At 44.1% G+C, this 27,599-nt stretch overlaps 2 protein-coding genes across 7 annotated transcripts in view; one reads left to right on the plus strand and one right to left on the minus strand.

Moving 5' to 3' along the window:
- Positions 1-27,599, plus strand: part of mib1 (MIB E3 ubiquitin protein ligase 1) — a 64,673-nt gene that overhangs the window by 4,042 nt on the left and 33,032 nt on the right. For all 6 annotated transcript variants that reach the window (XM_084913616.1, XM_084913617.1, XM_084913621.1 and 3 more), the window contains exons 3-12: positions 8,318-8,447; positions 13,664-13,768; positions 14,811-14,877; positions 15,225-15,429; positions 16,684-16,867; positions 17,897-18,041; positions 18,174-18,307; positions 19,130-19,237; positions 19,380-19,577; positions 20,045-20,196. In XM_084913616.1, coding sequence (XP_084769742.1) covers positions 8,318-8,447; positions 13,664-13,768; positions 14,811-14,877; positions 15,225-15,429; positions 16,684-16,867; positions 17,897-18,041; positions 18,174-18,307; positions 19,130-19,237; positions 19,380-19,577; positions 20,045-20,196 — 1,428 coding nt within the window. The remainder of the gene's footprint in view (positions 1-8,317; positions 8,448-13,663; positions 13,769-14,810; positions 14,878-15,224; positions 15,430-16,683; positions 16,868-17,896; positions 18,042-18,173; positions 18,308-19,129; positions 19,238-19,379; positions 19,578-20,044; positions 20,197-27,599) is intronic.
- LOC146367760 (uncharacterized) lies at positions 1,827-5,545 on the minus strand. The gene has a single exon (XM_084913615.1). The coding sequence runs from the start codon at positions 5,543-5,545 to the stop codon at positions 2,198-2,200; it is 3,348 nt and encodes a 1,115-aa protein (XP_084769741.1). The 3' UTR covers positions 1,827-2,197.

Here is a 27,599-nt window from a genome sequence, read left to right on the forward strand (position 1 = left end):
TGACAGCAGGAGCATATGACATCTGATGCGATCAGTCTTTTCTGTCTTATTCACCAAAATCAAATTAATGTGCCAAAGTGCCTGTTTACAGGTGACATGGTTTATGTGGGAAAACTAATTTTGTTTTTATATCCTTTATCTGAATTCCTGCTTTGATAAATTTTTCAGAAGTTGAAAGTAGAAACTTTGTTACTAAATAATTCACACACAGGTAAGATCAGGTCAGATTGAAGAAAAGAATTTTACTCTGCCTTGCCCTCTATCAGAGGATCTTTAAGTTTTATAGACTAAGTGCCAACATATGTTTGAGAGCAAAAAAGTGTACCTGAACATTCTGAGTAATATCCTGCAGGATTTTCCATTGATTTATAGTTTTGTATTTTTTTTTTAGCATTAGAGAGGTTTTCTCTGCTATGACAACAAGAACAGAAGAGTTGAAATGGAAGAGAAATTCTCTTCTGGTCTCACCCCGAGCTGCCGGATCACAGTTGCTCATGGGCTGAGCTTAAAGTTATCAGGGGGCTCCTCTCTGTGCTGTAGATGAAGAGTAAGGACGCTTATTTTGTTGGAAGAGTATTTACTTCCTAAATTGCACAACCAGCGCTTGACTGTGATTCCACTTATACCGTCAGTACTCTGATGCATCCATTTCAGGCCTATATTAGCTAAACACCGTAGTTTAGTAAATGAACACATGGTCCAACAGCTGGCAGACTTTTCAACTGCATTTCCCCCCGAGACAGACATTGCATAATGTACAATGGGTGCTTGAGGACTCCCTGACTCACACTGCTGCTACTGCATGGAGGAGTGTTTTGTTACACCACATTAGATTCTTTCAGTAACTGCTGAGGAGGGAGTGGTTAGAGGCCACAAGCTGTTTGCATTGGTTAGACCTACACTGTCCAGCTGCTGTGCCTACCAAGACTCATATGGTCTTTGATTGTTAGAGCTCTGTCTGAGGTTTTATTTGCCAATATCTATTAATTTGTTTTCCTTATAGCTATGCTGGTGTTTTGAGCATGCCTCTGAGCACTGTAATGGTGTGTTTGAGTACTTAACTTCTTACTTTTCATTTGCTGTGCCAAAAATTTAGTGTCTGATTTTGAGTGCATAAAAACTTTTTGTGTTCTAGAGAGCTAATCGCTATTCACTGTGACATTGTGTGTTTGTGATTTTAAAAAATACCTGAGAAGATGGTAGTAGGAAGGGCAGCTGTCACAGTGCTGCTGTGGTTAGCCCTGCTGCCTCACAGCTAAAAGGTTCTGGGTTGTTTGGCGCATCACTGTGTGGAGGTTGTATGCTCTCCCTGTGCCTGCGTGGGTTTCCTCTGGGGACTACAGCTTCCTCCCACACTGCAAAAAACATGCATGTTAGTTTGACTGGTAATTCTAAATTGCGTTAAATACATGAAGTTCAGTAAAGCTCTGTATGAATGCATTTGTGTTTTTGGCTGTAGTGTAAAGTTTCTTGAGTGGTCAGTAAGACTAGAAAATAAAATCAATTCCAGTCCCTTTCTAACTGCTTTAGCTGGGAATTTGCGATGTAACATATGGCGTACCCTACGGCATACCCTACACACCTCCCTAGAAGTTAACTACACATCAGGTCGATGTGGCCTACAGCTATTTATTCTATCGATTCGTCCTCTACATTTCCAGCTACTTTTTCGCCAAAGTTTAAAAATTTATCAGTGAGAGAATAACACTTATTGTCTCAAAATAAAGAATAATAATCATAGCATCAATATAAGGACTCATAAACGTCAGCAGATTCCTGGAGGGAGATTGCCAAAACTTAAGGTTATGTATATAACCCCGGTTCTCTGAGTAGCATGAGTGAGTGTCTCACTATGGGAACGCCTCCTGCGTGACCTCATCAGAAGCTCAAATACCATTACGCCAGCCCTTACAGGCTGGCTAGGTGACGCCCATGTCAGGAGGGGCCAGTGCCTCCCTATATAATAGGCTGACATAGCGTCAGACGTCATTCAAAACAAGCCCACCTCTTCCTCGCTTCCATAGCAAGGAGGGCGGTCTGGTGAGACACTCACTCATGCTACTCAGAGAACCGGGGTTATATACATAACCTTAAGTTCTCTTTCATAGCATTCGTTTCGTGTCTCACTATGGGAGAAATACTGACTCCCGGATTGCCAGACATGCCTGTTAAGAAGACAACTGTCCCCAACAGCACTTCACAGGGGAGAGGCCCCCACCCGGGAAGAACCTGCACTGAGGACTGAATGTGCTAGGTTAGGTGCTGTCACATCTAACCTGTAAAACCTAGCAAATGTATGAGGTGAGGTCCAGCATGCAGCTGCACACACCTCCTGAATAGAAACTCCCCTAAAGAGAGCCCATGAGGTTGCCAGACCTCTAGTGGAATGCGCACGTAAGCCAGCAGGGGGCTGAAGGCCCCTGCTAGTATAGGCCAGGGCAATTGCTCCCACTATCCAATGGGAGAGGCGCTGTTTAGACACAGGCTTTCCCATATGTGGCTTAGCCCAGGACACGAACAGCTGGTCACTTTGTCTGACACTCTGGGTTCGGTCCATGTAAATGCGTAGAGCACGGACTGGACACAAGGTATGCAGCCGCTGTTGCTCCTCTGAGGAGAAAGGCGGTGGGCAAAAGGCCGGCAGTTCTATAGGGGAACATGTGCCGACAACCTTCGGGACAAAGGCAGGGTTGAGCCGCATACTGACCCTCGTATTATCCGAGGAGAACCGAATGCATGACTGATGCACTGAGAGAGCGTGGATCTCTCCCACACGTTTAGCAGAAGCTAAAGCAATTAATAGAGCTGTCTTCAAGGACAGAAATTTTAACTCAACCTGTTCCAGGGGTTCAAACGGGCAACAGGAGAGGGCAGCCAATACTGTGGGAAGGTCCCACGACGGAGCCAACGGCCTAGACGTAGGCAATTTACGCCGTGCACCCTTCATGAAACGGCATATTAAGGGATGCTGGCCAACAGTCTTTCCCTCAAAACCAATATGGCAGGCTGAAATTGCTGCCAAATACACCTTGATGGTGGAGAAGGCTTTACCCTTATCAATCAGGGCCTGAAGAAATGACAGAATCACAGCCACAGAGCACTGAAAAGGGATGGCCTGTGATTCTGCGCACCAGCTTTCAAACACACGCCACTTGTGCTCATATAGCGTCCTAGTAGACGATGCTCTAGAACACTGAATAGTGTCGATAACACTATGAGGGAGCCCCACCGTGTTCAGGTTAAACCATTCACGGGCCAAGCCCATAGAGCTAGCCTCTCTGGGTGGGGGTGGAATATTTCCCCCTGTGCCTGAGACAGGAGGTCTCTGCGTAGTGGTAACGGCCAAGGTGGGCCGCACAGCTGCTGAAAAATCTCCGCCAGCCAGTGCTTCCCTGGCCAGTGCGGGGCTATCAGGATCATATAGTGACTTCCCTCCCTCACTCTGGCCAGAGTTGGAGAAATGAGGGCCACTGGGGGAAAAGCATAGAGGAGGGTTCTCGGCCACTCGTGAGCTAGAGCATCCACCCCGAGTGGAGCTCTCTGATCGCGCAGTGAGTAAAACAGGGGACACTGAGCATTCTCCCTGGATGCATAAACGTCCACGGTCGCCTGACCGAATCGCAGCCAGATCTGCTTCACCACCTCTGGGTGAAGCTTCCAGTCCCCATACAGCGGGTTGCCCCTGGAGAGAAGATCTGCTCCAAAGTTCAAGATCCCCGGCACGTGAGTCGCTCTCAGTGAGAGCAGGTGGACACTGCTCCAGATTATCAGTCTGTGTGCCAGTGTGTGTAACTTGGGGGACCCCAGACCCCCCTGTCTGTTGATGTAGGCCACAACGGTGGAATTGTCCGACCTCACTAAAACATGATGACCTCTCAGCCAAGGGAGAAAGTGTTTTAGCGACAGGTGAACCGCCAGCAGTTCCAGACAGTTTATGTGGGTGGAGCGCATGTGAGGGCCCCATTCCCCATTCACTGTTCTGCCCTCGTGGGTGGCCCCCCAGCCCGAAAGAGAGGCATCTGTGGAAATCACTTTCCTGGCTGAAACTGCCCCCAAGGCAACACCCTGAGACAAGAAACCTGGCCTCTTCCACTCGCGGAGAGCGAGTGAACAGTCTGCAGAGACTCTCACGCGACGGTGGCCGTCTCGGTGAGGGTCCAGTCCCCGCGAGCCCACCCAGCGCTGAAAGCCTCTCATGTGCAGGCGTCCCAGTGTTATCGCCACTAGAGAAGAGGCCATCAGACCGAGCAGCCTCTGGCACTGTTTGAGGGTCACTGTGTTGCCTCTGCGAAACAGTGCTAGGGATGACTGTATGGCCGCTGTTCTCTCCGGGGACAGAAAAGCCCTCACCCGGAAGGAGTCTAGGCTGAGCCCTATGAAAGTAATGCATTGAGTTGGCGTCAATGTGCTCTTTTCCACGTTTATCTGGAAACCCAAACTCTCCAGATGGTGTATGAGAGCATTTGTGTGACAAGTCGCTCCCTGGCGGGTTGGGGCTGCCACCAGCCAATCGTCGATGTATGTGGCCACCCGAATGCCCTTTTTCCTGAGCGGGGCCACTGCTGCCTCGGTGCATTTCACAAACACCCTTGGGCTCAGTGAGAGACCAAAAGGCAGGACTACAAACTCGTATGCTATCCCCTGGAAAGCAAATCTCAGATACTTTCGGTGTGGGGGATATATGGGGATGTGGAAATAAGCATCCCTCAGGTCGATTGATGTGAACCAGTCGCCCGCTCGTACAAACCGTAGCAGCGAGGCGTGCGTCAACATCCTGAACTTGTATGTCCTTAAATGCCGGTTCAGGGCACGGAGATCCAGAATGGCTCTCATACCCCTCCCCCCTTTCTTTGGCACAAGGAAATACCTTGAATAAAATCCGCTGTGCATTTCCTCGGGAGGGACAACTCTTATAGCTCCTTTGTCTCTCAAGGTGGAAATTTCCTCCAGGAGAAAACTGGCAGACTCGCCCAGAGCACGAGAGTAAACGATCTCTTTGAAATGTGGTGGAGCGACACTGAATTGCAGCCTGTAGCCCTTTTCCAATGTCCTCAGCACCCATGCTGACTGAGTGCAGGTGGCCCAGCTCTTCATGTGGAGAGACAGAGCGCTCACTGGCCACTCCACCGAATATGGCGTTTTGGCGCCCCCTTGTGGTCGCAGCGCGAAACATACGTGTCCCGTCACCTCTGTCACAGGTGAGCGAGGTGACGGGCTCATCTGCATCATCACAGCCGTGGAAACGCGAGTCTCCACGGGCTGCGTTATGGCAGACGGTGCTCTGTTTTTCAGCATGTTTGATTTTTTCATGTGTTTTGCAACACTCGACAGCGCCCTCGGCAAACTGCCTGGATGCGCGTGTCGGGGCTTTTTTAATACAGAATGCATGAGAGAAGTGCTTGTGAAACAACACTGCGAACTTTGGCTCTCTTTCCCTCCGGTGGGTCCGGTGACAGGAACGCCGGCCCGAGTTATGCACTCTGTGTGGAACATGTCCCGTTGAACTTGCTCTGGAACGGAGCTGGGAGGCGGCAGGGTGGCCCATGAAGGGGGGAAACTGGGTTCGCTCCCGCCTAGAGGAGAGGCTGTCAGGCCGGCCGCTTCTTCCTCCTCACGATCGCGGCAGCGGGGGGAGGAGGAGGGGCCGCTTGAGGTCTGGCCTGGGGAGACTGCTTCCGAGTCCATGGATTCTTAGGGGCCCCGGCAGCCTGGGGGGCTGCCTGCGTCTTAGGCACTTTGGGAATCCTGAAAGCGGGGACCGGGCGAGACGCTGCCTGCGCGAATGACTGGCGCGGTGCTGCTGGGGTGGCGTGCTGGGCCCTCCTCGGCAGGCAGAGTTTCAGAGCCTCATCATCTCTCCTTTTCTCCTCACATCTCTTCTGCATGGATGTAACAGCCGCACCGAAGAGACCGTGAGGGACGACAGGGGTGTCGAGGAGTTCCTCTTTCTCCTTGGTCGTCAGGTTGGTGAGCCCGAGCCAGCGTGCTCGCTCCTGAAGAACCATGAGGCCCATGGCTCTCCCAGTAGCCTGTATGGCTACCTTGTGGAGGCGGAGGACGTGGTCAGTTATAACGCAGATTTCTTCCCACACTGTGGTATCTGGTTTAGCTGTCATGTCCTCTTCTAGCTCAGCTTGGTAAGCCATTAGCATAGAAGAGGCGTTGTGGGCTCTTACTGACAGAGCCGCTGCCTTGTAGCACTTATCTGTAAGGCTAGACTGGAAGCGGTCTGTTTTGGAGGGGAGAGATGGAGCCGATGAGGACAGAGACGTCTTCGGGTGAAGATGGCTCGCCACCAACGGCTCCACTTGTGGCATCTGGCGGAGGCCGATAGACTCCATCCCCTCACAATCCAGCAGGGAGCTCCCCACGATGGGGTGTTTCTCGCTGTAAGGTTTTGCTTTCCACGTCACCGCTATCTCATCGAGTAGCTCAGGGAAAACAGGCAACACATGCTTCCCCGTCTTTTTCGCCTTCGGCAATTTCTTACCGTCAAAACGAGACTTTACAACCTCTGTTTGTATGGCGGGCCACGGGATGTTGAGCCTAGCGGCTGCTCGCTTGCACATGTCCTGCATGTCGAGATCCAGGGGAGACGGCGGTGTCGGTTTTTCAACCTCGCCGGTAGCCGAGGGCTTTGCAGCCCAGCTGATGCTAGCCAAGGAGGTGGAATCTTCCTCCTCGCCGTCGTCAGACAGCAGGAGCTCCGAGTCAGCCGACTCATCTCCGTCCTCGTTGGCATCTCCTTCCCAGGTGACTCCAGCATCGGGGAAAAACACACGATCTCCGTGTGCCTCCAGCGACGGGAAAGCGGTCGCGATGGGCTGAGGGTCTGCCTCTGCCCAGCTCGGCCCTGGCGTTGCAGCCAAATCATCGGGCATCTCAGTTTCTCCTTGCGCTGCAGCAGCCTCACACAGCAAAGGGTCGCCACCCGACAGGTTAGCCTGGCGAGCTAGCCTGCGGCGGAGTAGTTTGCATGGGAAAGCCGCGCAGTGGATACAATCTTGTGCGGGTGTCAAGGCAGCCTGAGCGTGAGATAAACCCAGGCATGCCGCACACACGAGGTGTGTATCCCAGGCAGAAATCTTCTTGCCGCAAGGACAGAGTTTTGCAACTTCGTTGGCCGTCGTAGCCATGGTTAGCTAGAGGGTTGCGCACGTTAGCGAGACTGACACTGAGTGCGGAGAATATTGCTATTCCTCGCTAACGTGGGGTGAAAAGTGTTGCTACTTTTCTACAGGTATTGCTACCTAATGTGTAAAACCGCTAGCGTCGAAGGGTATTGCTACCTGATGGTGAAGCTAGGGGTAGCTTTATTAGCAAAGTGTTGCTACTTCGCTTTCGGAAAGTATTGCTACTTCCCTGGGTGAAAGTATCGCTACTTGGCACCCGCACTAGCTACAGAACAGTATTGCTACTGCTCGTATGCTAGTGGACAACTGAAAAGCTGGGAACAAAGCGCCCGGCGACCGAGTTGTTCACTCGAATCTGTGGACAGTTTAGCTTTAGCACCCAATAGAACAGTTGTCTACAGGCTTCCGTGAGAAGCGAGAAGAGGTTTTTGAATGACGTCTGACGCTATGTCAGCCTATTATATAGGGAGGCACTGGCCCCTCCTGACATGGGCGTCACCTAGCCAGCCTGTAAGGGCTGGCGTAATGGTATTTGAGCTTCTGATGAGGTCACGCAGGAGGCGTTCCCATAGTGAGACACGAAACGAATGCTATGAAAGAGAACTATCGGAATGAATGTGAAGGATTTTACAAAGAAGTGGGGAAATAAGAGCTGGGACCCAGAAGGGAAAAAAGTCCCAGCATTTTATTTATTTCTATTGGATCGCTGGCACTGCGTGTAAAACACCAGGACATGATCACACGGTAAATACTGGCGACAACGTCAAACACTTCCATAGGTTACATTACAGGCTCTACAAAATTGCCAGCAAAAGTCTGAATCCAGCCTAACTGTGACAGAAGTCTTTTGTTTATTATCTTTTACTTCAATCAAACACGAGGTGCTGAGTGACAAAAGAGGATGGTAACAGCGTCCCATGTACTGAAAGTGAAGTTGGACAGAAGGCACACAGTTAAGGACGAGCTGTGGCTGGAGGAATAGTGGCATATAATTTAGTAATTATTGTGCAACAGGCACTCCTCTGCAGTATTTACACATAATTAAAATGCATGTGAGTTGATCCACCTAAACACAGTTGACAGAAACCCTTACGGATTTACGGATGAGTATAGCACATGTCATTAATGCTTGTCCAAATAAACAATAATGGCCTACATTTATAAAACGTATTTTGTCTTGACAGAGTACTTTTGGAGTCACGTCGCAAGTCAAAGAAAATCACAGCCAGAGGAATCTTTGCTGGTGGTCGGGTTGTGAGAGGAGTCGACTGGCAATGGGAAGACCAGGATGGAGGGAATGGGAGGAGAGGAAAGGTAAGGGAAGCTGCCAGAAAAATTGGAGTTTCTAACTGTGCCTTTTTTTCCCTTCCCTCCCCAACCTGCCATTCTAGAAAATGTACCAATTTTCTAGAATGGCAAAGCGATGTGCTTTCAGTGCCTACAAAAGTGTTTCTGGGTTTACTATTCCTAGCTTTACGGAGAAGGACAGATGAGCAATTTTATAAATAAAATTATAAATAAAATTGCTCATCTGAGAGCTTATCTGGGTCCCAGTCACTTAGAATAATCTTTAACAACCATAGTATTGAGACATTCAATAAAGGTAAACAGTGCTCAACTCAAACATCAATGGTAATAAAAAGACAGGAAATTTGTCTCCACTAAATCCTGTTTCACAAGTGAGCTTTGTTTGTTCAGATAAATATGTGAGATTACTAATGGATAGGGTTGAGAAATGCAGGCAAAACTAGGGATGGGTATCGAAAACCGGTTCTTGTTGAGAACCGGTTCCCACTGTTTCAATTCCTTGGAATTGTTTGCCATTTTTGCAAACGATTCCCTTCTCGATTCCAGTTTCCCCGAATGACGTCACCACGTTGCGGAGCGTCATTTACCTGGCAGGAAACATGGCGGCTCAAACGCTCAAAAGTTTGGTTATACTTTTCGAGAACGGATGACAACAGGGCAACTTGCAATACTTGCAAAGTAGATATTTCATTTAAGGGAGGAAACACTACGAATATGCAAAAGCATTTGCTCACAAAACACACGATAACCTTAAATGAATGTCGTGTTTTTAATTCCGCTCCGGACTCGTGAATCTCAACCCAGCAGCAGTGGTAACGTTTGCACGTCTTCTCCCGTTAATGCGGCAGGTAAATAATCAACTAACAGTGCATATTATGTTAGCGCGATCTGCCTTATTACAAAACCTGCTATTACTGTGCATTTAGGTGACCATGATGAGAGAGACAGACAGAGTCTGGCTGGCTCAGATGCTGGCAGTTCTCGCTGCAGTCTACCGGTAGCGCCTCCTTTCAGGCCAGGATAGACGAATGTCACCGAGCAGTGACTAAGTTTGTGGTAAAAGGCTTGCACCTATTTGCCACAGCAGATGGCCCCGATTTTCGGTAAGTGAATGTGTTTAATTGTAGGCAGGGACATTACTGGATATTCTTGTGTAATTGCTACAGAATAATTTATGTTATACTTTGTTATTGCTACAGAAGGATATTTATTTTATTATTTTACATTTACAATTTTTTTTCCTGGGGACCTTGTGACACCCCATGGAAGAGCCGTAGGCTGGATCTCTTAAGATCTCACTGTTGGGTTTGTAAGGCCATGTTACTCCTAAATTTCTATCTTGTTCAAAGAGAAGATATAAAACAAAGTTCTAAGCTAATCGACCTTAGTGTTCTCCTTTTTTAAAAAGAATCGATAAGAGAATCGATAAAGAATCGAATCGTTAAACAGAATCGAAAATGGAATTGGAATCGTGAAAATCTTATCAATACCCATCCCTAGGCAAAACTGTCTCTGCCTTATTTTAAAGCTGTACAACTAAAAGGATCATAAATCCTTGGAGGTAATACAGGCCTAGCAAACCTGCCAGAGAAATCTCAAAGATCTTTTTCACAAAAAAATCCTAGGCAGGAAAAAACAATCTTACATCCCAGGATATGGATTGGTTAAAAAACAAAGCACAGTAGCCTGAAACAAAACAGGAAGTTCACTGCTTGACTCAACATGTTAGGAGCGTAACACAAAGAGATCAGTCCATTACTGCTCCTTCTATACTTTTAAGTTTCTGTGGACAGCAAAAGGAAATTTAAAAAGCAAAATTAGAAAACAAGGTGACAATTGATTGTAAACATTTAGCTGCATTTTCCATAAGAACTGACTTGAACCAAGATGAAACCAAGGCTCACTGCACCAGCATAAGGTGTGACAGCAGGTCTGAGGATTTTATCCTGGTGTGTAACAGCAGTCAGGGTACCGTTAGCTTACATATGGAGATCTGTGGAACCTGCCTGTCACTGACCCACTGCCAAACCGGTCATACTGGATGATGTTGCAGGCCAGTGTAACATTTGCCTGGGTGTCTCCAGACTCTTTAATGCCGGTCACATGTGCTCGGTGTAAACCTGATCTCATCTGTAGGGAGAACTGGGTGCCTGTGGTGGACCTGTCAGTTCTGATGTTCTCTGGTGAATGCCAGTTGAGTTGCACAGCAGGGGCCTGTGAGCACTAAGGTGTCCCAAGGATGCTGGGACACCTTCATATGTCCCGACGTTATGTATTTGCGTCATTTGGTCAGAAACATGCATGTGAATAACCTGCTGGAGATCATTTTGTAGCACTCTGGCAGTGCTTCTTCTGTTCCTCCTCACACAACCAAGCCAATACAGGTTCTGTTGCTGGGTTCATGCCCTTCCAGAGCCCGGTCCAGTTCCCCCCATGTAATGGGGGTATTGTTACAGCACTTTTGGATGAGGTATCCTGAAAGAGCTGGACTACCTGTGCTGCAGGTGTTCTCTGATGCTACCTGATGTTACAAGGAAACAAAAAGCAAAGCTAAAGAAAAATAAGTGAGCAGGGTTAAGGAAAGAGTATTATATGTCTGCCATGTTTAAAACTCCATTCTCTACAATGTGATGACTGGGTGTTCCCTTAATGTTTTTTTGAGCAGTGCACATCTACATGTATCCCTTCAGCATTTTTCCAAATGTTTTTTTTATCAGAAGTCATGTTGGTGTTATCTCCCATCGCAGGTTTTCTGCATGTTGTGCGGGCCTGTTGTGGTAACCACAGGGGGAGGAAGAGGCGTGGATGTGCACAATACGGCCATAATCAAGAGCAGACATAATTGTACAGTTGTCTTCACAAGTAGAAAATGAGAAACAGGATTTGTTTCTATACAAAAATCCAACTTTACCCTTCAATTTAGTTGTCAGGTCCTCCACACAGGACTGGTAATAACCTTGTGTGCGTCACTGAAACGCCTGTTTTCCTCCCCTTAGGTTCACGCTGCTGATTCCTGTTCATCTTTTCTGTGATTATAAACACTTTTTCTTTGCTGCAGGTTATTCTAGCCTTAAATATGTCATTAGAAAGTAATGCGATGTCTGATGAGGTTGAATTTGTTTAGCCCAGTCTATTTAGATTTATGCTCTTGCTGTGCTGTAAAGTGCGTGTATTTTGACTCTGGTCCAGTCCCCAGAGTATTCAATTTAAGAGTCCCTCTAGGCAATTTAAGACTTCATTTTGCTGTGTTATTTAATGGCATATCTCATTACAGTTTTATGATGCTGTAAGCAGTATGCTCTCCAGAAAACCACTATTACATGTCCTCCAGCTTAGATATTCTGTTAGGTTAGCATGAATATTACCTCCTAAGGCCCATTAATCAATTAACACTGGAAGGGGGCTGAACATAATTTAATAGTTTGTTTTCTGTATTTACTTAAGGCACAGCCTTTAATTAAAGAAATAATTTATTCCTCCACAGCATCTCCTCGGCGATATGAAAGCTCTGAGCTGCTTCTGATGAGGAGAGAATTGTCTTGTAAAAATCCTTATTTCTTTCAAAGCAGAATGGATTTTGAAGTCCAATATTCATAGCTTATTGCTTTTTTTTTATTTTTTATGCCTGTAACGCATCATTTTAGTTAGCTTACAGCTAAAAGTCATGTTCTCATAACAAATGTATATGTATAGCATTATTGATGGTTTAATCCAGTGAATACTAAATCAAAAAAAGGATCTCTAAAGACGCTGTCGGGGTCTTTAGTGATAGTTTTATCATTACACTGGACCTACAAGCTAGTCAAGAATAGCCTGACTGATTTCCACTCACTCCCCTCTAATTATAAAACTTGGATGCACACACTGAGAAGTTTAGCGCAGCCAGCTACTTGGAGTTTATTAATATTTTAATAGAACAAGAACAGCCTTCTCTCTGGGAACGAATGGCACTTGGCGTTATTATATTTATCATGTACAAATAAATGTTTTGGTTTTTTATATCTCTGTGTAAACGAGGGTCTGGTAGTGGTGGGAGTGTCTTTGTAAGGCAGTTTCTTGTATGTTTCCAAAGTGTGTAAAAACAAGCAAGTGGGAACTTGGGACATGGTGTCAGATGACACTTTGTTACAACTGTGTAATGGTGCTTTAATATCAGTGTACTGATGCTCAGGGATTTATAGAGATTTAAAAATAAATAACTCCAATAAGAAAAGCAACAAAACATGATACTTGATTTTTTTTTTTTTAGTTAAAACCTCACTCATGTTTTTTATAAACGTGCTTTGTCTGCATTTTGGCTAAACGACGCCTATTTTTTCTTTCTTTTTAAACAAACACTATTTGTTTATTTGTTTTCATTAAAATATCCTTGGAGGTTGCACAGGTATAAATAACTGTGGAAACAAAAGGTTTAGCATTGACTGTGAAAATGCAAATTCAGGGAGAACTAAAACATAATCTAATTGTGACCCCATACATCAACGCCTAATTGGGTTTGTGCTTGATTAGTCCCACCCCTAATATTTCTTAGTGTTTAGGGAATAAACTTTCCTTTAAAAACTCAGTAACTGGACAACTTGCAGAGAATGTGAAACAACGTAGTACTGTGCAAGAGTCTTGGGGGGATTCACATTACACTTCAGTTGATACACTTTACTGAAGCCTCATCAGAAATGATCTCATTGGAAGGGTGGCTGTCAAGAAGCCATTCTTAAGTAAGGGAAACAGGAAGAAAAGGCTGAGGTATGCCAAATTAAACAAGAACTAGATTGCAAATCAGAGGGAACAGATCTCATGGAGTTATGAATCCAAATTTTAAGTCTTTGGTTCAAGTCGTCAACAGCCGTCTGTAAAACAGGGTGGAGGCTCTGTCAAGGTTTGGGACTCTCTTTCAACCCACTGTGCACTACATATTGGCAATGGCTTCATTTTTCAGCAGCAAAAACATACTTGCTTAGAAAAACACTCAGAGGAACACTTTCAATAATGGATGGGCCTCCTCAGAGCCTGGACCTCCATATTATTAAAGCAGTGTGGGCTCATCTTGACAAAGAACTGAGCAAAAGGGAGCCAACACCCAGAGAAGAGCTTTGGTGTTTTACAAACCTTTGCTGTATATTCCCTGTATGTTTGCTGTTTTATTTTCATGTAATTCAGATTAAAACACCCTGCTTTTAATGTGTCCTCTGCTGTTTCTCATCTCCTCCCTCCTCTCTCTACAGGTAACAGAGATCCAGGACTGGAGTGCGGCCAGCCCTCACAGCGCTGCCTACGTACTGTGGGACAACGGGGCCAAGAACCTGTACAGAGTTGGCTTTGAGGGAATGGTGAGCAAACTTCTAGTATGAACCTCATGCTCACTAACTCCCTCACACAGACGGATTCACACAAAAGATCAGCTGTCAGTTGGCTTTTGCATCTAACCGTGGAGCTGAGGCTCTTTCTTTTACTGCCAGGCCTTTGTGAGAGCCACGCAGCCAGCGTGAGTACGCCACTATTGTCCAGGCAGCTGGAAGGGGGAGGTATCTGCATGATAAAGGCAATCTGTTCCTTCTGCTTTATAAGGGGACAGGGTGAACATGGCGGTCAACTTTAGAAAGGGGGGACATTCTCCTGGGGATGTCGTGGGCTCAGCTACACACGCGTTCCAGATGAAAAGCGTGTCCTTCATTGGTGCAGACTGCCTCTTCCTTTTTATGAAAGCGGCCAATCGGGTTTCTCAGTTGCATAACAGATTTGTCCTTTGTTATTCTAATAGACTGAAAGGAAGGTAGGTGGCATCTGCCTTTGGATTAAGTAAATCATGGATTAGACCCCCCGTATTGACGGTTTTATTTCGGCTTTATTTTATGAAGATCGGATAAATCCTGCAAAGGAATAAAAAAGAATTGCAGCTTACTGTATTTTCCAAACGCAGCGTGAGAGGCCAAAGCGTTTCCTCTGTTGCGATGCTTGCTTCATGTGCACAGTACTATAAGATCAAACACATCCCGCTGGCTGCATGCAGTCCAAGAGACAGTTATTAATTTACTGAGACGTGTTGCAGTCATGACTTTGGCGATCCATCAGTTCAGAGGAGCGTTTGCACTGTCTTATGATGATCTCTGCCCTCTAACTCTGCTACAGTGGCTGCACATCTGAGTCATCACAAATGATATGATGCTTTCTCTGTGTAGCAGTATAGTGTTTCAGTTTCCTGCCATATACCAAGTTGCTTAGGGCACTGATATTGTGGGTATTGTAGGCAACTGATGTGCCTCTGAAACTAAAGTGCATAAATTCTCAGTGTCATTATCCATCACTATTCCCCTCTAATGGAATTACCTTGGTTAATTATGTAACCCGTTCCATCTTTTTTTCCCCTTTTAGTCGGACCTCAAATGTGTCCAGGATGCCAAAGGAGGGACATTTTACAGAGACCACTGTCCGGTTTTAGGTAAGCAAGCCGGTGATATGTGTCTGCGTCGTTATTGCACCAATTTGTTCTCCTAGCGTGCTGGTGCAGTGAATTCAAGGACATTCGAGGAGTTTTTCTTGTAGTAAAGTCTGTGTGGCCACTAGATGTCAGCACTACATAGTCACATGGCTCCAAAACCAGGTATAGACTCAGGTCATGCAGTTACAGTGTTCAGGTACTCGTGGAATAAATTGTCTTTCTGGGTTTAAAACTGCAGCAAATTTTGATGTGTGGTATATACAATCACTCTGCAGTGCTGCCTCTCTTCAGGGCAACTCGTGCAAATCACATTTTTAATAAATCTAATGTTACCTTAATCGTCTCAGGTGAACAGAATGGCAACAGAAATCCTGGTGGCCTTCAGATTGGGGACCTGGTAAACATTGATCTGGATCTCGAGATTGTACAGTCCCTCCAGCATGGACACGGAGGGTGGACTGACGGCATGTTTGAGACGCTCACCACCACCGGCACAGTGTGCGGCATCGATGAGGATCACGACATTGTGGTTCAGTACCCCAGCGGGAACAGGTGCAGCGCTTGACATGGAGGCTCGGAATAATTGATTTACTTATTTTTTTAGTATTTGACTACTAAAAAACATATTTCTTAGTTTTAGATAACCCCTTCCACTTAAGGTCATTCAGAAGCAGTAAAACACTTCTCAGCACATCTTCACCGTAGGATGTAATTATGCTTTTTAACACTCGAGAGAAGAGACTCTCAATAAATTAGCAGTCAATTTCTAGTGAAATGCATAATTAAAGTGGATTTTCTGTGAATGTAAAAGCACTTTGTCGCTTCTAGTGTTTATTAAATGTTCTCAACATGCTCTTTGATAGTGATCATAGATATACCTCGATCAAGTTCTTTTGGGAGTCGTTTAATATTGGGCATGTGGACCAGAAATGTAAAAGCGGTCTAAATTTAGCCCACTTTATTTTTATTACGTTGATGAGCTTAAATTATTCAAATGCTGTGAAGATAATTACTGGGGAGAAGACCTTTCAGACTTCTGCTCTGTTGGAGGTATAGATGCGCTTTCTCTGCTTTTTTTTTTTTTTTTTTTTTTTTTTCCCAGTTTAATTACACAGTGAGGCTTATATCACTCTGTAACACGTTTGCCTAACACGCGAACAAGAGGAACAGACCCTCAGAGGGGTTGCATCAGGAAGGGCATCCGGTGTAAAATGTGGGCTAAATTAAATATGCAGATACATCCACTGTGACTATCCCTTGTGGGTAAGGGAGTAGCTGAAAGAAGCTTGTTACAGAGTGATACTTCCTTGCTTCACATACCATCTTTGAATGAGTCCTGACTGATTTTAAAAAAGCAAAGTCAATAACAGCAATTTTTTTTTACTATAGGTTTTTTTTGCATTCATTAATATTGCCTAGAATTATGTTGTTGAAATAAATCCAAATTAAATAATGTTGTAAATTAAAGGATGTTTAAAATGAAAAGTTCCTAGCTAGACAATTCATGCACCATTTTTGTTTCACCAAAGCAAAAAAAGAAAGAAAGTTTGCCCCTTTTTTTTTTTTTTTTTGCAAGCTTTGTGTCAGAAATCAAACATCAGTGAAGCCTGAACACTTTATGCTCTCACATTCACGTCTGGGGAGAAATGCTTGCATTAATTCAGAAGAAATGCCCCATTTTGCCCATTTATTAGTGCCTTATTATTTATTGCTCCAGCTTGCTCAAATTCTATACCTCACATCAGCTATCTCAGTTTAGGGGAGCTAGTCGGTGTTGCTTGAATGCATCGCTCTCTCTGTCCTCAGATGGACGTTCAACCCAGCAGTGCTGACAAAGGCTAACGTAGTGCGCAGTGGCGAAGTCGCAGCTGGTGCAGAGGGAGGCACTTCCCAGTTCCATGTGGGAGACCTGGTCCAGATCTGCTACGACATTGACCGCATCAAGTTACTACAAAGAGGCCATGGAGAATGGGCTGAGGCGATGTTGCCTGTAAGAGTTTAATAGATTTTCACACTGATTTGTGCAGAGTTGACCGCGCTCACAGTCACGTTGAGGCTGTTACATTAATAGAAACAGGAAATAAATGTGGACATGTTTAAATCAATTATTTATGGTTAAGGATTTGCTGGGGGAAAAAAATTAAATTTATTTAATAAATGTGTATAGATAAATAATTTTTTTCTACAAAGAGGGACATGTAATGAAATTATTCATTGTAGCTACATTTGTCTTAGTTACTACAAGACTTTACACGCAGCATTGTGTAAAATCTATGGATGCTTTGCTGCCAGTTCTTTTAAAAAATCTTCTCTCAGTCTTAACATGACTTTATTCTTCCCGTATTATGAAGTTTATTCATCGCTGCCCAGCATGCCGTGGGTTATGTAACGCCAGTCTACTCCAATATGCCACTTGTCCCTGCCAAACTGGCCCCCCTCAGCAGCTAATGAGCCTTAAAACTCTGAGATGGGTTGTAGCTTTGATCACTAACCATGGCTGTTTGCCGCCTGCTGCCGCTTCTGCTGCAGCAGTCCCCGTTATTGATGACATCCTCCAGGACAGCCCCAGACCCGGCTCAACACACTCAAAGTGCCTCTTTCCCTTATAGCCGGGATCGAGATGATATAATTCAAAATTGGAATGCGTTATACTCTGTCCTCTCCAAATTGCCTGTATAGATGAAAAATGGTCTAGCAAGTAGAAGGGTCTTTCTTTTATATCCATCTTCTTTCTTGTGCAAGTGAGTACACTCTGAATAATAAGAACATTGCTCAAACATCTCTCATGCCTTGTTTTTTTCTGTCAGTGTTTTATTTTCTAATAAGCTGCTCTGTGTAGGATGCTGGCTTTTTGAGCTGCTGTACTTTCCACATTATCCTTTCCCTCGCAGCTCTACTTTCCTCACTGCAGTCCCTCTTCATCTGTTCTCTGCCACTTACAGACTGTGTTACACAGGGCGTAGCCCAAAGACAATAAGCCTTCATATACTAATGAGTTTGTCACAACATTTCTAAACAGACCCTGGGCAAGGTAGGCCGTGTGCAGCAGATCTACTCTGACAGTGACCTTAAGGTCGAGGTTTGTGGGACATCTTGGACGTACAACCCTGCTGCCGTCACCAAGATCGCCCCTTCCGGCTCCGCTGTCAGCAACGCCTCTGGAGGTATGTGCGAACATGCACCGCTAACTCAGAGAGAGCATCATTTTTAGTTTTTTGTCCTCGTTGCTTCATTGCTCTCTGTTATCTGGCACCTACATGCGATCAATCTCTGATGTTTTCCGCTCGTTTGTCCAGAACGCCTGTCTCAGTTATTGAAGAAACTATTTGAGACACAAGAGTCTGGGGACATCAATGAGGAGCTGGTCAAGGCAGCAGCCAATGGAGACTTGGCCAAAGTGGAGGACATTCTTAAGAGACCTGATGTGGATGTGAGTGCTCCAGCATTTTGATGTTTTGATATAAGGAACTGTTGAAGTTCTAGATGACTTTTTGATGAATGATTCTACCATTAAACCTATGCAGAAGATATAGGTACATTTATAATTGGAGCTGGAATACCCCTGGCTGTGCTCGGCTCTTCTCTCAGTATATTGAGGAGGCTATATTGAGGAGAGTCTCCCAGGAAACCTCTCAAAGATCCTCCCACCCCTGCACCTCTCTCAATCTGAAAGGCATTAAGGCTGGGCCCAAAGGAGGCACCAATGAGCACTGGTGTGCACTGCAGCACAGAGCCTGATTCACTCTCACAATCAAGTGGAGATCTACAAACCCCACACGGTTGTAGATTTTGTTCTGACTCAGGCAGCAGGACAGAAATCTGTGCCTTCTATAGGTCTAGAAAAAAGATTACGTCAGTCTGCCATGCCGTCTTCACTTTAGAGAAAGGGAGACTGAATGAGTGTGTGTGTGTGTGTCATTGGTGAGTGCTGGCCAGATGCCCCGTTGCCTTTCAGTGGAATTATTTGCTTAAAGCTGAGCACACTGAGGCTGGCCAAGTGATTTGGCTGCCAGGACAAGAGACGTCTCGAGACTCCCAAAGGAGTTCACATTAATATTTATGCTCTGAGTTTTTGCAGTGCTGCAGTTGGTGATGCAACTTGCTCACACAACTGTGGATGCACATGTACAACATCCAAATATTTAAAACACACCCTCACCAGTCTCATCACCATGTGTTTGGCAGCTCTAAACGTTAAACAGCACGCTGACACGCGGCCGTATTCTGAGTGACTCTTGATGTGTTTTTCCAGGTGAACGGGCAGTGTGCTGGACACACCGCTATGCAGGCAGCCAGTCAGAACGGTCACGTGGATGTCCTAAAGCTGCTTCTTAAACACAATGTGGACCTGGAGGCTGAGGTTTGTCTAATTAGAAAAAATAACCTGTCTCTGATGTGTGTTTCTTCTTATCGCGAACGCATCTCAGCTTTCTTTTATATTGCATTTCGCACCAGATTTCACACAACACTGAGTCATTATTTGGATGTGTCACTGTTCCCAGGATAAAGATGGAGACCGAGCAGTGCACCACGCAGCTTTTGGTGATGAAGGCTCTGTCATTGAAGTGCTGCACAGGGGCGGTGCAGACCTGAATGCCAGGAACAAACGAAGGCAGACTCCATTACACATAGCTGTCAACAAGGGCCATCTACAGGTGGTTAAAACCCTTTTGGACTTCGGCTGCCACCCTAGCCTTCAGGTATGTATCGCTTGACTTATTTACCTTTAAGAAAACACTTCATGGCATAGCTTAGTTGCTTACTTCCCCCGATTTTGTTATTGTACATGTATAACTGTGGGTGCTGCTGTGAAAGATATATAAAAAGATATATAAATGACAAAACAAGAGGATAAAAAGCAAACACTGTGTCAAAGCATACAATAAAAAACACACACAATAAGGGAGCAAAGGTATAAATATTAAGTTACAAAGTGGCTTGAGTGTTGTGCGAAAGACTTCAATAAAGGCGCAGGACGTCCTACAGAAATTTCCACATTGTATACTTGCCTCGAGGCGACTATTGTTGTGATGTGGTGCTATATAAATAAATTTGAATAGAATAAGCTGCTTTTGAAGTACATTGTAACACTTGAGGGGTCATTGTAGACCTGACTTGTAATTACGTTATTTAAACAGCAGTCCTTAACATAAGGTTTCCCCTTCAGGATTCAGAGGGTGACACACCTCTTCACGATGCCATTAGTAAGAAGAGAGATGATATGCTGTCAGTGCTGCTGGAGGCGGGTGCTGACGTCACCATCACCAACAACAACGGGTTCAATGCTTTGCATCACGCCGCCCTGAGAGGAAACCCCAGGTGTGTGACATGTTCGGTTTGGCGACTGTGACGAATGAAGGCTTGTTTCAGTGGAATCTGCCGATGCAGATCTCAGTTAATAACGGTTTCATATGCTCAGTGGAACCAAAATTAGAGACATGTGCATTGCTTATGTCCACACACTAAATTAACCACATTTGATTGATTCATTTGTTGATTCTCAAATTCCAGAGATTAACAGGAAAGTCCCACAGAGAATTGCCTCAGTGAGAACTTTATGAATATGAATAAAGTGATTAAACGGCATATTGAACCCACACTGTGCGATACACCAAATATCTTGAAGTGTCTGTGTGGTGTACAAATCACATTTTAGTTGGTCTCCCTGCCCCAGAAATAGTGATGAGATGGTCTCAGTATATGAGTTGTTTTTTTGTTTATTTATCCTGGTGATTTAACCGTCTTGTTTCTGGCCTGGCCATTTAATAAACAAAAATGTCTGTGAATTTGTTATATGTAGGAAAAACCCTGGATATATTATTCACACTTTCCTGCATGAGATTAAATTTGATGTGTCATCAAATAGGAAGAGAGGATTAATTTCAATCTAATGAACCCACACAATGCACAGAATTATTTAAAACTACAACAAGTAGGGTTTATATTTTGCTTGTTAGCAGCTAGAAGACAGAGAGCCAGGCAGAATCATTCATTATCCTCCTCTTGATGAAGGATTTGGGCTCACCACCCTACAGGAATATAGTTGTACTTAGTATAGGTCCAATAACTGTTACACTTCTTTAACTGAGTCCTTCTGTTGTCTAGATGAGGACAGTCATGGGTTAATTTAATGTGGTACTACAGTATCTCAAAGGGAATTACCAATTTCATGCTGAAATTTGCTTCCACTGAATCCGCTGCTTTTTTTTGTTTAAGTTGAAAACACTTTAAAAGAAATTAAAAGAAAAGTTATCCTCCTGTAAGCTCTACTTTGGTATCTCAGTTATATTGACTATTTAATTTAAAGAACTGTAGGCGTATCTATCTTTCAAAAGGATGCTGTGGTCTCCTGTGTTGACTGTTATATTGGTACAGCTAAAAACCTGGAGCGTTTGTGTTTGTTTGCACACTGTTTTGCTATTCCACGATTGTGTGTGTCATGTGTGGAGTGGCTTGCAGTGCAGCGGCAGCACTTCGTCTTGTCCTTGTCGGTGCTGTTCCCGGCCAGCAGGTTGCTTTTCCAGTCTTTATCTGTTTTATTCTGCTCTCTAAGCCATGAGCATATTAAAGATGGCTATGAGCAATGACTGTCTGTATCAGGTTTATCATCCACCTCTTAAGGTGATGGAAATTGATGTTTCATCGCCACGGTAAAGGGAGTGGAGCAGTTTCTAGAAAAGTTAACATCTGCTTTCCGCTGTGAGTGCTTCAGGTGTGTGTTTCCGCATGAGCGTGGTTATCCCAGGCTAAATGTCATTCCCCTTCGTTGGCATTTATTCCTTTGGCACTAGGACAAATGGAATTAAGGTCACAGGGCTGTGGAACACCTGTCAAAGGTCACAGGCCTGGTCCAGCCCCTCCACATCTGGTACCCTGTAGGTCAGATTATCTAAAGCCAGTGCCTGTTTCCAACATTGATTAATTTCAGATTGAAAAAACCTCCTAAAAATCACTTTATTAATACAGAAAACTGCATTTATCAAGGCTAAAATCTGTCCTTGTTCAAATGTATTGGCAAATTTTAAATATTATAAGGATCTTACAGTTTGTGGGGCTATGTTTTATTTTTTTTCAAGCCAGCAAATACTCAGAATAATATCAGCTATAACAGCAGTTATATATATATATATATATATATATATATATATATATATATATATATATATATATATATATATATATATATCAAAAGCAAATTGCAGATCCAGTTTTATAAAATATATTAATATTATAATATATAAATTATAACTTAAATGAAATATGAAGCCAGTGTTGATACACGGCATGCTCTGGAAAAACAAAAACAGGTGCAGAAATATGTTAAATGAAGTCTGCAGTGTTTCATTTATTTTCTGTTATTGAAATGATACATAACTAGCCTGCCTGCTTCTCTTCAGCAGGTAATTCCAGAGTTGATGATCCCTGAAATTCTGTAATTAAACATGATTACATAGATTCAGGGCTGTCTTTTGTTGAATCTATTTCAGAATTGATTGACTAAATTGCAGAAAGAAGTGAAAATGACAGACAGGAAACTGAAAAATTGGCCATATGTTTGCAGTCCGAGTCTGTCTGTGTTATCCGAGAGGGTGAGGGCGGAAAAAATATTGCAAGGCCACCGTTATCTTTTATTGCACAACCTTTAAACTTTAATGAACAACAGTAAACATGCTCAAGGAATAAATGGCACCGTAAAAAAAAAAAAGATATTTGCATTTTAAATATTTAAATACAATAGTCTGTGTCGGGTTTGAGAGTATATGTTAGAGAGCTGACCTGCTGAAAGATTCATTTGAGTACGGTGGTTTCTATATCAAAGGCCCTGTTGTGCTTGCTTTGCTTGTCTCAGTCCACGCTCTGTCCCCATGCCGTCAGAAAGACAAAGATATATGTCACCTTCTGCAGTCTGCCCATTTACTTTTATTTCACACTCGGGCTCCTGCAATATCGTGGAGACGGTCTACAAGTCCTAAAGCCCTCGGAAATGTCTCCCTAGGCTGAAGTGGGAGCACCTTGTCTGGCGTGTTTTTAGTGGAGAGGCAGTTGTTTTGACTGAGTGCTTAAAGAAATTCCTGACATACTTCTGTAAAAGGGGAAAAAAATGTAAAAGCCTTGATGGCTGTAGATGAGAGTTGCTTGAAACTGGAAGCCAATCAGAGAGCAGTGAGATGGAGGATATCAAACAAAACCCGTCAGGTTAATAAGTCCGATGACCTGCTTGTGTTTGAGCACAGACTCTTTTGGCATTTGTGGCTCAAACAAGTGTAAAATATAATTTTCTTGTTGCCGTGTAATTCCACGACAGTGCGAAAAACAATTTAAAAATGAGCTTCCTCTCTTCTGTTACGCTAAGTGTTGTATGTTCTAAACATCAAATGCTGGCTTTTGGGTTCAAGTAGAGACTGCGTCAGAGTCCCTGGTGTGTTTGTAATGTGTTATGTGCGTGGGTGGGTCTTCCAGCAGTGGAAACAAGATTGAGGAAGACACATAGGAAGAACCCTGTGGGTGACAGATGAATCTTTCAACTTGGAGTCCCAAACACTGAGACAAATCAACTCTACCAACAGGCGAGCAGCAGGAACTGGGGAGTTGTACTATATTTTACCTTGTTCATTACTCACACACAGACACGGCTGCAGCATGTTAAGGCATTTCCTCATAAATTAAAGCTAGTTGTTAAGTTTTACAATTGCTAGTAAATTGAAAGTGCTGGTATAACCAGCAGTAACATGTCCGGGAAGAAGGATTTTCTTGTGTGTTCTCCCTGTGTGTTTACCACAGCTCTAGCCTGCAAGGGGAGCCTGGCTCATCTCTGTGTCTTTCCCCCGGGCTGCTCGAAGCCAGTAGCTGCTACAATACTGTAAACAATACGATTAATAGCCCATGACTCATAAACGGGCTCTAAACAAGCCCTGCAGCGGCCGTCCGTACCCTTTTACGTGTCACCTCCTTGTAATATTTGCCCTCCTCCCTCTCCCCTTATAGTTCTCAGCTTTCTTTTAATACGGCAACATACAGGCAAAACCCCATATGGTAATTGGCTCACCTGAGGAGATGGAGGGTTGTGCAGGAGATCACACTGTGCTCTGAAATGCAGACATTTATTCCCTTTGTAATGTCGGCACTAATAGGCACCACCATAATGGTAGTATTGTAATAGGGATCCCACTTAGAAAGGAGTGGCGACATGGGTCAAATGTTTGCATCAAAACGTTTGCATGTTCAGATTTTCTTTATCGCTGACATCGATGAAACAGGAGGTTTGTTCACTCTTGCTTCTTTCAGCCTAATCGAGTTGGACTGCTTTGATTGAGAAAACTAGTGCTTGTTATGGTGCACAAATGCATTTCATGGTCATTAGTCCAATGAAAAAGAATTTATAACCAAGTTTGTTAAATCAAATTGAGATTTAATCAATGTCTGTATGCTATACCCACATCCTCTTAATTGCTTTAAATAATTAGACAAATTACATCTTTTAGATCAGTTGTGGAACAAATGATTTAGCACTGATTTTTATATTTATTTTTTATATTTTCTCTCTTTTTTAAAAAAAAGGGGCATCTAAGGCATTTCTTACATGCACCTGGACTTTTCTAGGACTTTCCCGCCGATAGAGACGTGTGTTTGAATGCAAAGATCTGAGGCACAAGGGGATTAATCAGTTAGGTCCAGTTAGGTCCATTAACATGCTAGGTCCAGAGAATAGCGCAAATACCTATTCACTCAGGTGAATTCACAGCTAGCGAGGGGTTGTCCCGTGTCCTCAAGCTCAACGCGATGCACCATTCTCACCTAAACAAAACACACTGAATTTCCAGAAGAAAGAACGAATGCTCACTGGAACGATCTCTTGCTGTGTGGTACATGTGAAAAACGATAACTTCTGACAATGTCCTGACCAGATGCCCTTGACATTTTCTGGAGTTCACGTGTGCGGGCAGGAGACGTCCTGTGACAGGGAGTTAGGTTTGCGCTTCCTGCTTGTTCTGCACCCACAGCGAGTGAATGTGGGAGCCTGTAGCTGTTTGCTCCTGTGATTTGTGCGTGAAGCTTCTGTCCTCCGAAGCATCTAGCTCTCATCTACCACAGCTAGTCTAACATTACTAACATCAGGCTTAATGAAAAGGAGTCCAAAGAGTCTGAGTGTGCTTGTGTGTAATGTACATTGTCTAAACGGCTATATTTTGCTCCTTCTTGGGTTTCTTGCAGTCTTGCTGTTGTATTTCTTATTCACAATCTCTTTTGCAGTTCCATTGTACCCCCCTACCTTCCTTTTGCCTGCTCCCACCCACAGTGTAATTGACTGTTAGCATCTAGTGACAGTGAGTTTAGAAAGTGTCTTAGCAAGACAGCCGTACATTCTCACACAGACATGTGAGTGGTGTATTTCTGAAATACTGCACACCGCACTTCTGTCCCCCTGCTATTTTTGAAACAGCCGTTGATAGTCTGGTGAGATTATAAATCCCTGTAGAGGCAGAGAGAGGGGAAACACAGATTCAGGAAAGGGGACCATACAAGAGTTTTGGAGCTGCGATTGGATTCTTTATTAGTCAAATGAGACAAGTTTAGCACAGTCACTGAACACTCCAGATGTTGCTGGTGGAGAGAAAGCCATAAGCCATCATCATCAAAAAGTAGCCTGCTGTTATTCCAGTGATTGTTTTGAATGCGTCACAGCAAAAGGAGCTCCGGTAGTCATCAAAGCATAGCTACAGCTGGTTGAAGGGGACCAAATCCATTCAAGAGGTGATTTGGTTCCATTTTACCAGCTTTAGCAAAGCATTGTGGAGTCACTGTGTCAGAGACAAAACGCTTGAACTGTTGAAAATACAGCAATCTTTTTTTATCCAAAAAAGGAAGGAAGGAAACACATGAAGACATTTTTAAAAAAAATTGACACGCGGCTCATCACGGCATGCAAACCTACTTGCCGGGTTTCTTTTTCCTATTTTTTCCCTTTGCCTCTTCACATTCATCCACTCCTGTGTGACACACAGGTACATTTAGCACCCTCCACCCCATTTACCAGCACACCAATAACACACAGGTACAGTTGATTAAGCTTACCCAACTTTCTCCTTTGCTGCCTCCCAGGCAGTCCATTTATCCTCCTCACTATCTTTTTAAGTTTTATGTTTGCCCCCCTCTCAGAGAGTGAGAAAAATTGTTCCCTGAGAAAAGGATAATAATAATCTGTGGCACTGCACTTGAGTCAAATGTCCTGGAGTCATGAAGCAATTACAGGCTCTGACAGATGGGCCCTGCTGCAAGCACGCTTCTGCTCCGGTCACCGAGACGCCCAACAGACAAATGCAGAGGCATAACTACGTACACACTCTCTCGCTCATACTCCTGCAGCAGCACTGAGGGGTGTCAAGTCACAACATTCATTTAAACCAGTCATTTAAGTCACGGGGACTGATTTGCAGTATAAAGAGTACTGTGAACATTGAACAGTGACTGAGGGCAGATTATTTTATGTCTCTTTCGGGGCTCCGTGGTAGTACAGTATTGTACAGTTTTGTACCTAAAGTCATTACAGTGTTCATATAAAAATGATCAAGAGCACCCACATGGAGAAGAATGTTTCTAAACTTATTGTAGTTGTTGCTAATTATGAAATCATTAAGCAATTTCTGCTATCGTAGAGACATAAAACAATCTCCATATTTTAGCTATGCATAGGGGTGTTATAGTTTTTTCTTTAAAATCTTAATAGCTGCAGTGTTTTTTCTCGTTTGTGCTGCAAAACACTTGACTCGAGCACCCGTGCTGCATTAAAATACAGTCAAGTGACATTTGTTTGGCACTTTTTTTAAAAATATTTCATTCCTTCACAGTGCTAACAAATGTCGAAACAGCTGTTATAATTATTGACTTTTCCTGCCGTGGCACAAATTAGGTTCTCAGAGTGGCCGGCGACAGCTGAGGGATATACCGGACTGCTTGTAGACAGGATGGAGGTCAACATAGGGCCAGCTTGATATGGCACACCAGAGGCAGGTCTATTTGTAACATACACATGCACGTTCACGCTTGCTCACATACACACACGTAGACACACACTGTCCCTCAGAGTCAGGTGGCCGGGCCGCTCACCTCGTCTAAGGGCCATAACAGGGCAAAAGCACGGGGACGACGACAGGCACTTAGCATTTGATAATGTCAGCATCTGCTGTGTTTGTCACTCAGACAGCAGGTCATTGCTATTGAAGGCCTGGGTGAAACATGCAGGCGCGAGCCAGACAACCCCACCTGCCTTTGATGTTTTGACAGAAAAGACAGAGAGAATATGATCCACATGGGTATAAATGCAGGGGAAAAGGCTTAAAAGCCTGCTTCACTCTGTTTTTCTTAAATTAATAAAGAAGTTGGTTTGTATTTTATTTTCGATTGGGATTGAAATGACCTTTTCTGTTTGCTAGTTTCTCTGTTCCTCAAGGACTTCTTATAAGCTAATTTGATTCCAGTTAGTAAAAACTGCAATCGACAATTAAACATTGTTCAAATTCTCATGTATTTAAAATGTTGCAGTATTCCTCATACTCGAAGAGACAAAAATTAATCAGAGCAAAACCCAAATAAGGAACGAATTTATAGAATACAAACAGCTGTATGGCTTAAATGCGTATAACAGTAGATAATGTGTTTATTGCACTCCTATCTTCTCTGCTTTGATTTTACTTTTATTCAAAAGAAAGAGAGTAAGTCAGGCC

The sequence above is a fragment of the Perissodus microlepis genome, chromosome 18 (assembly GCF_051167445.1).
Source record: "Perissodus microlepis isolate ML-2025 ecotype Zambia chromosome 18, ASM5116744v1, whole genome shotgun sequence".
Lineage (NCBI taxonomy): Eukaryota > Metazoa > Chordata > Actinopteri > Cichliformes > Cichlidae > Perissodus > Perissodus microlepis.

Bases quoted from the DNA above. Each gene is read 5' to 3' on its own strand.
- LOC146367760 (XM_084913615.1), bottom strand. From the start codon at position 5,545: ATGGGCCACCCTGCCGCCTCCCAGCTCCGTTCCAGAGCAAGTTCAACG.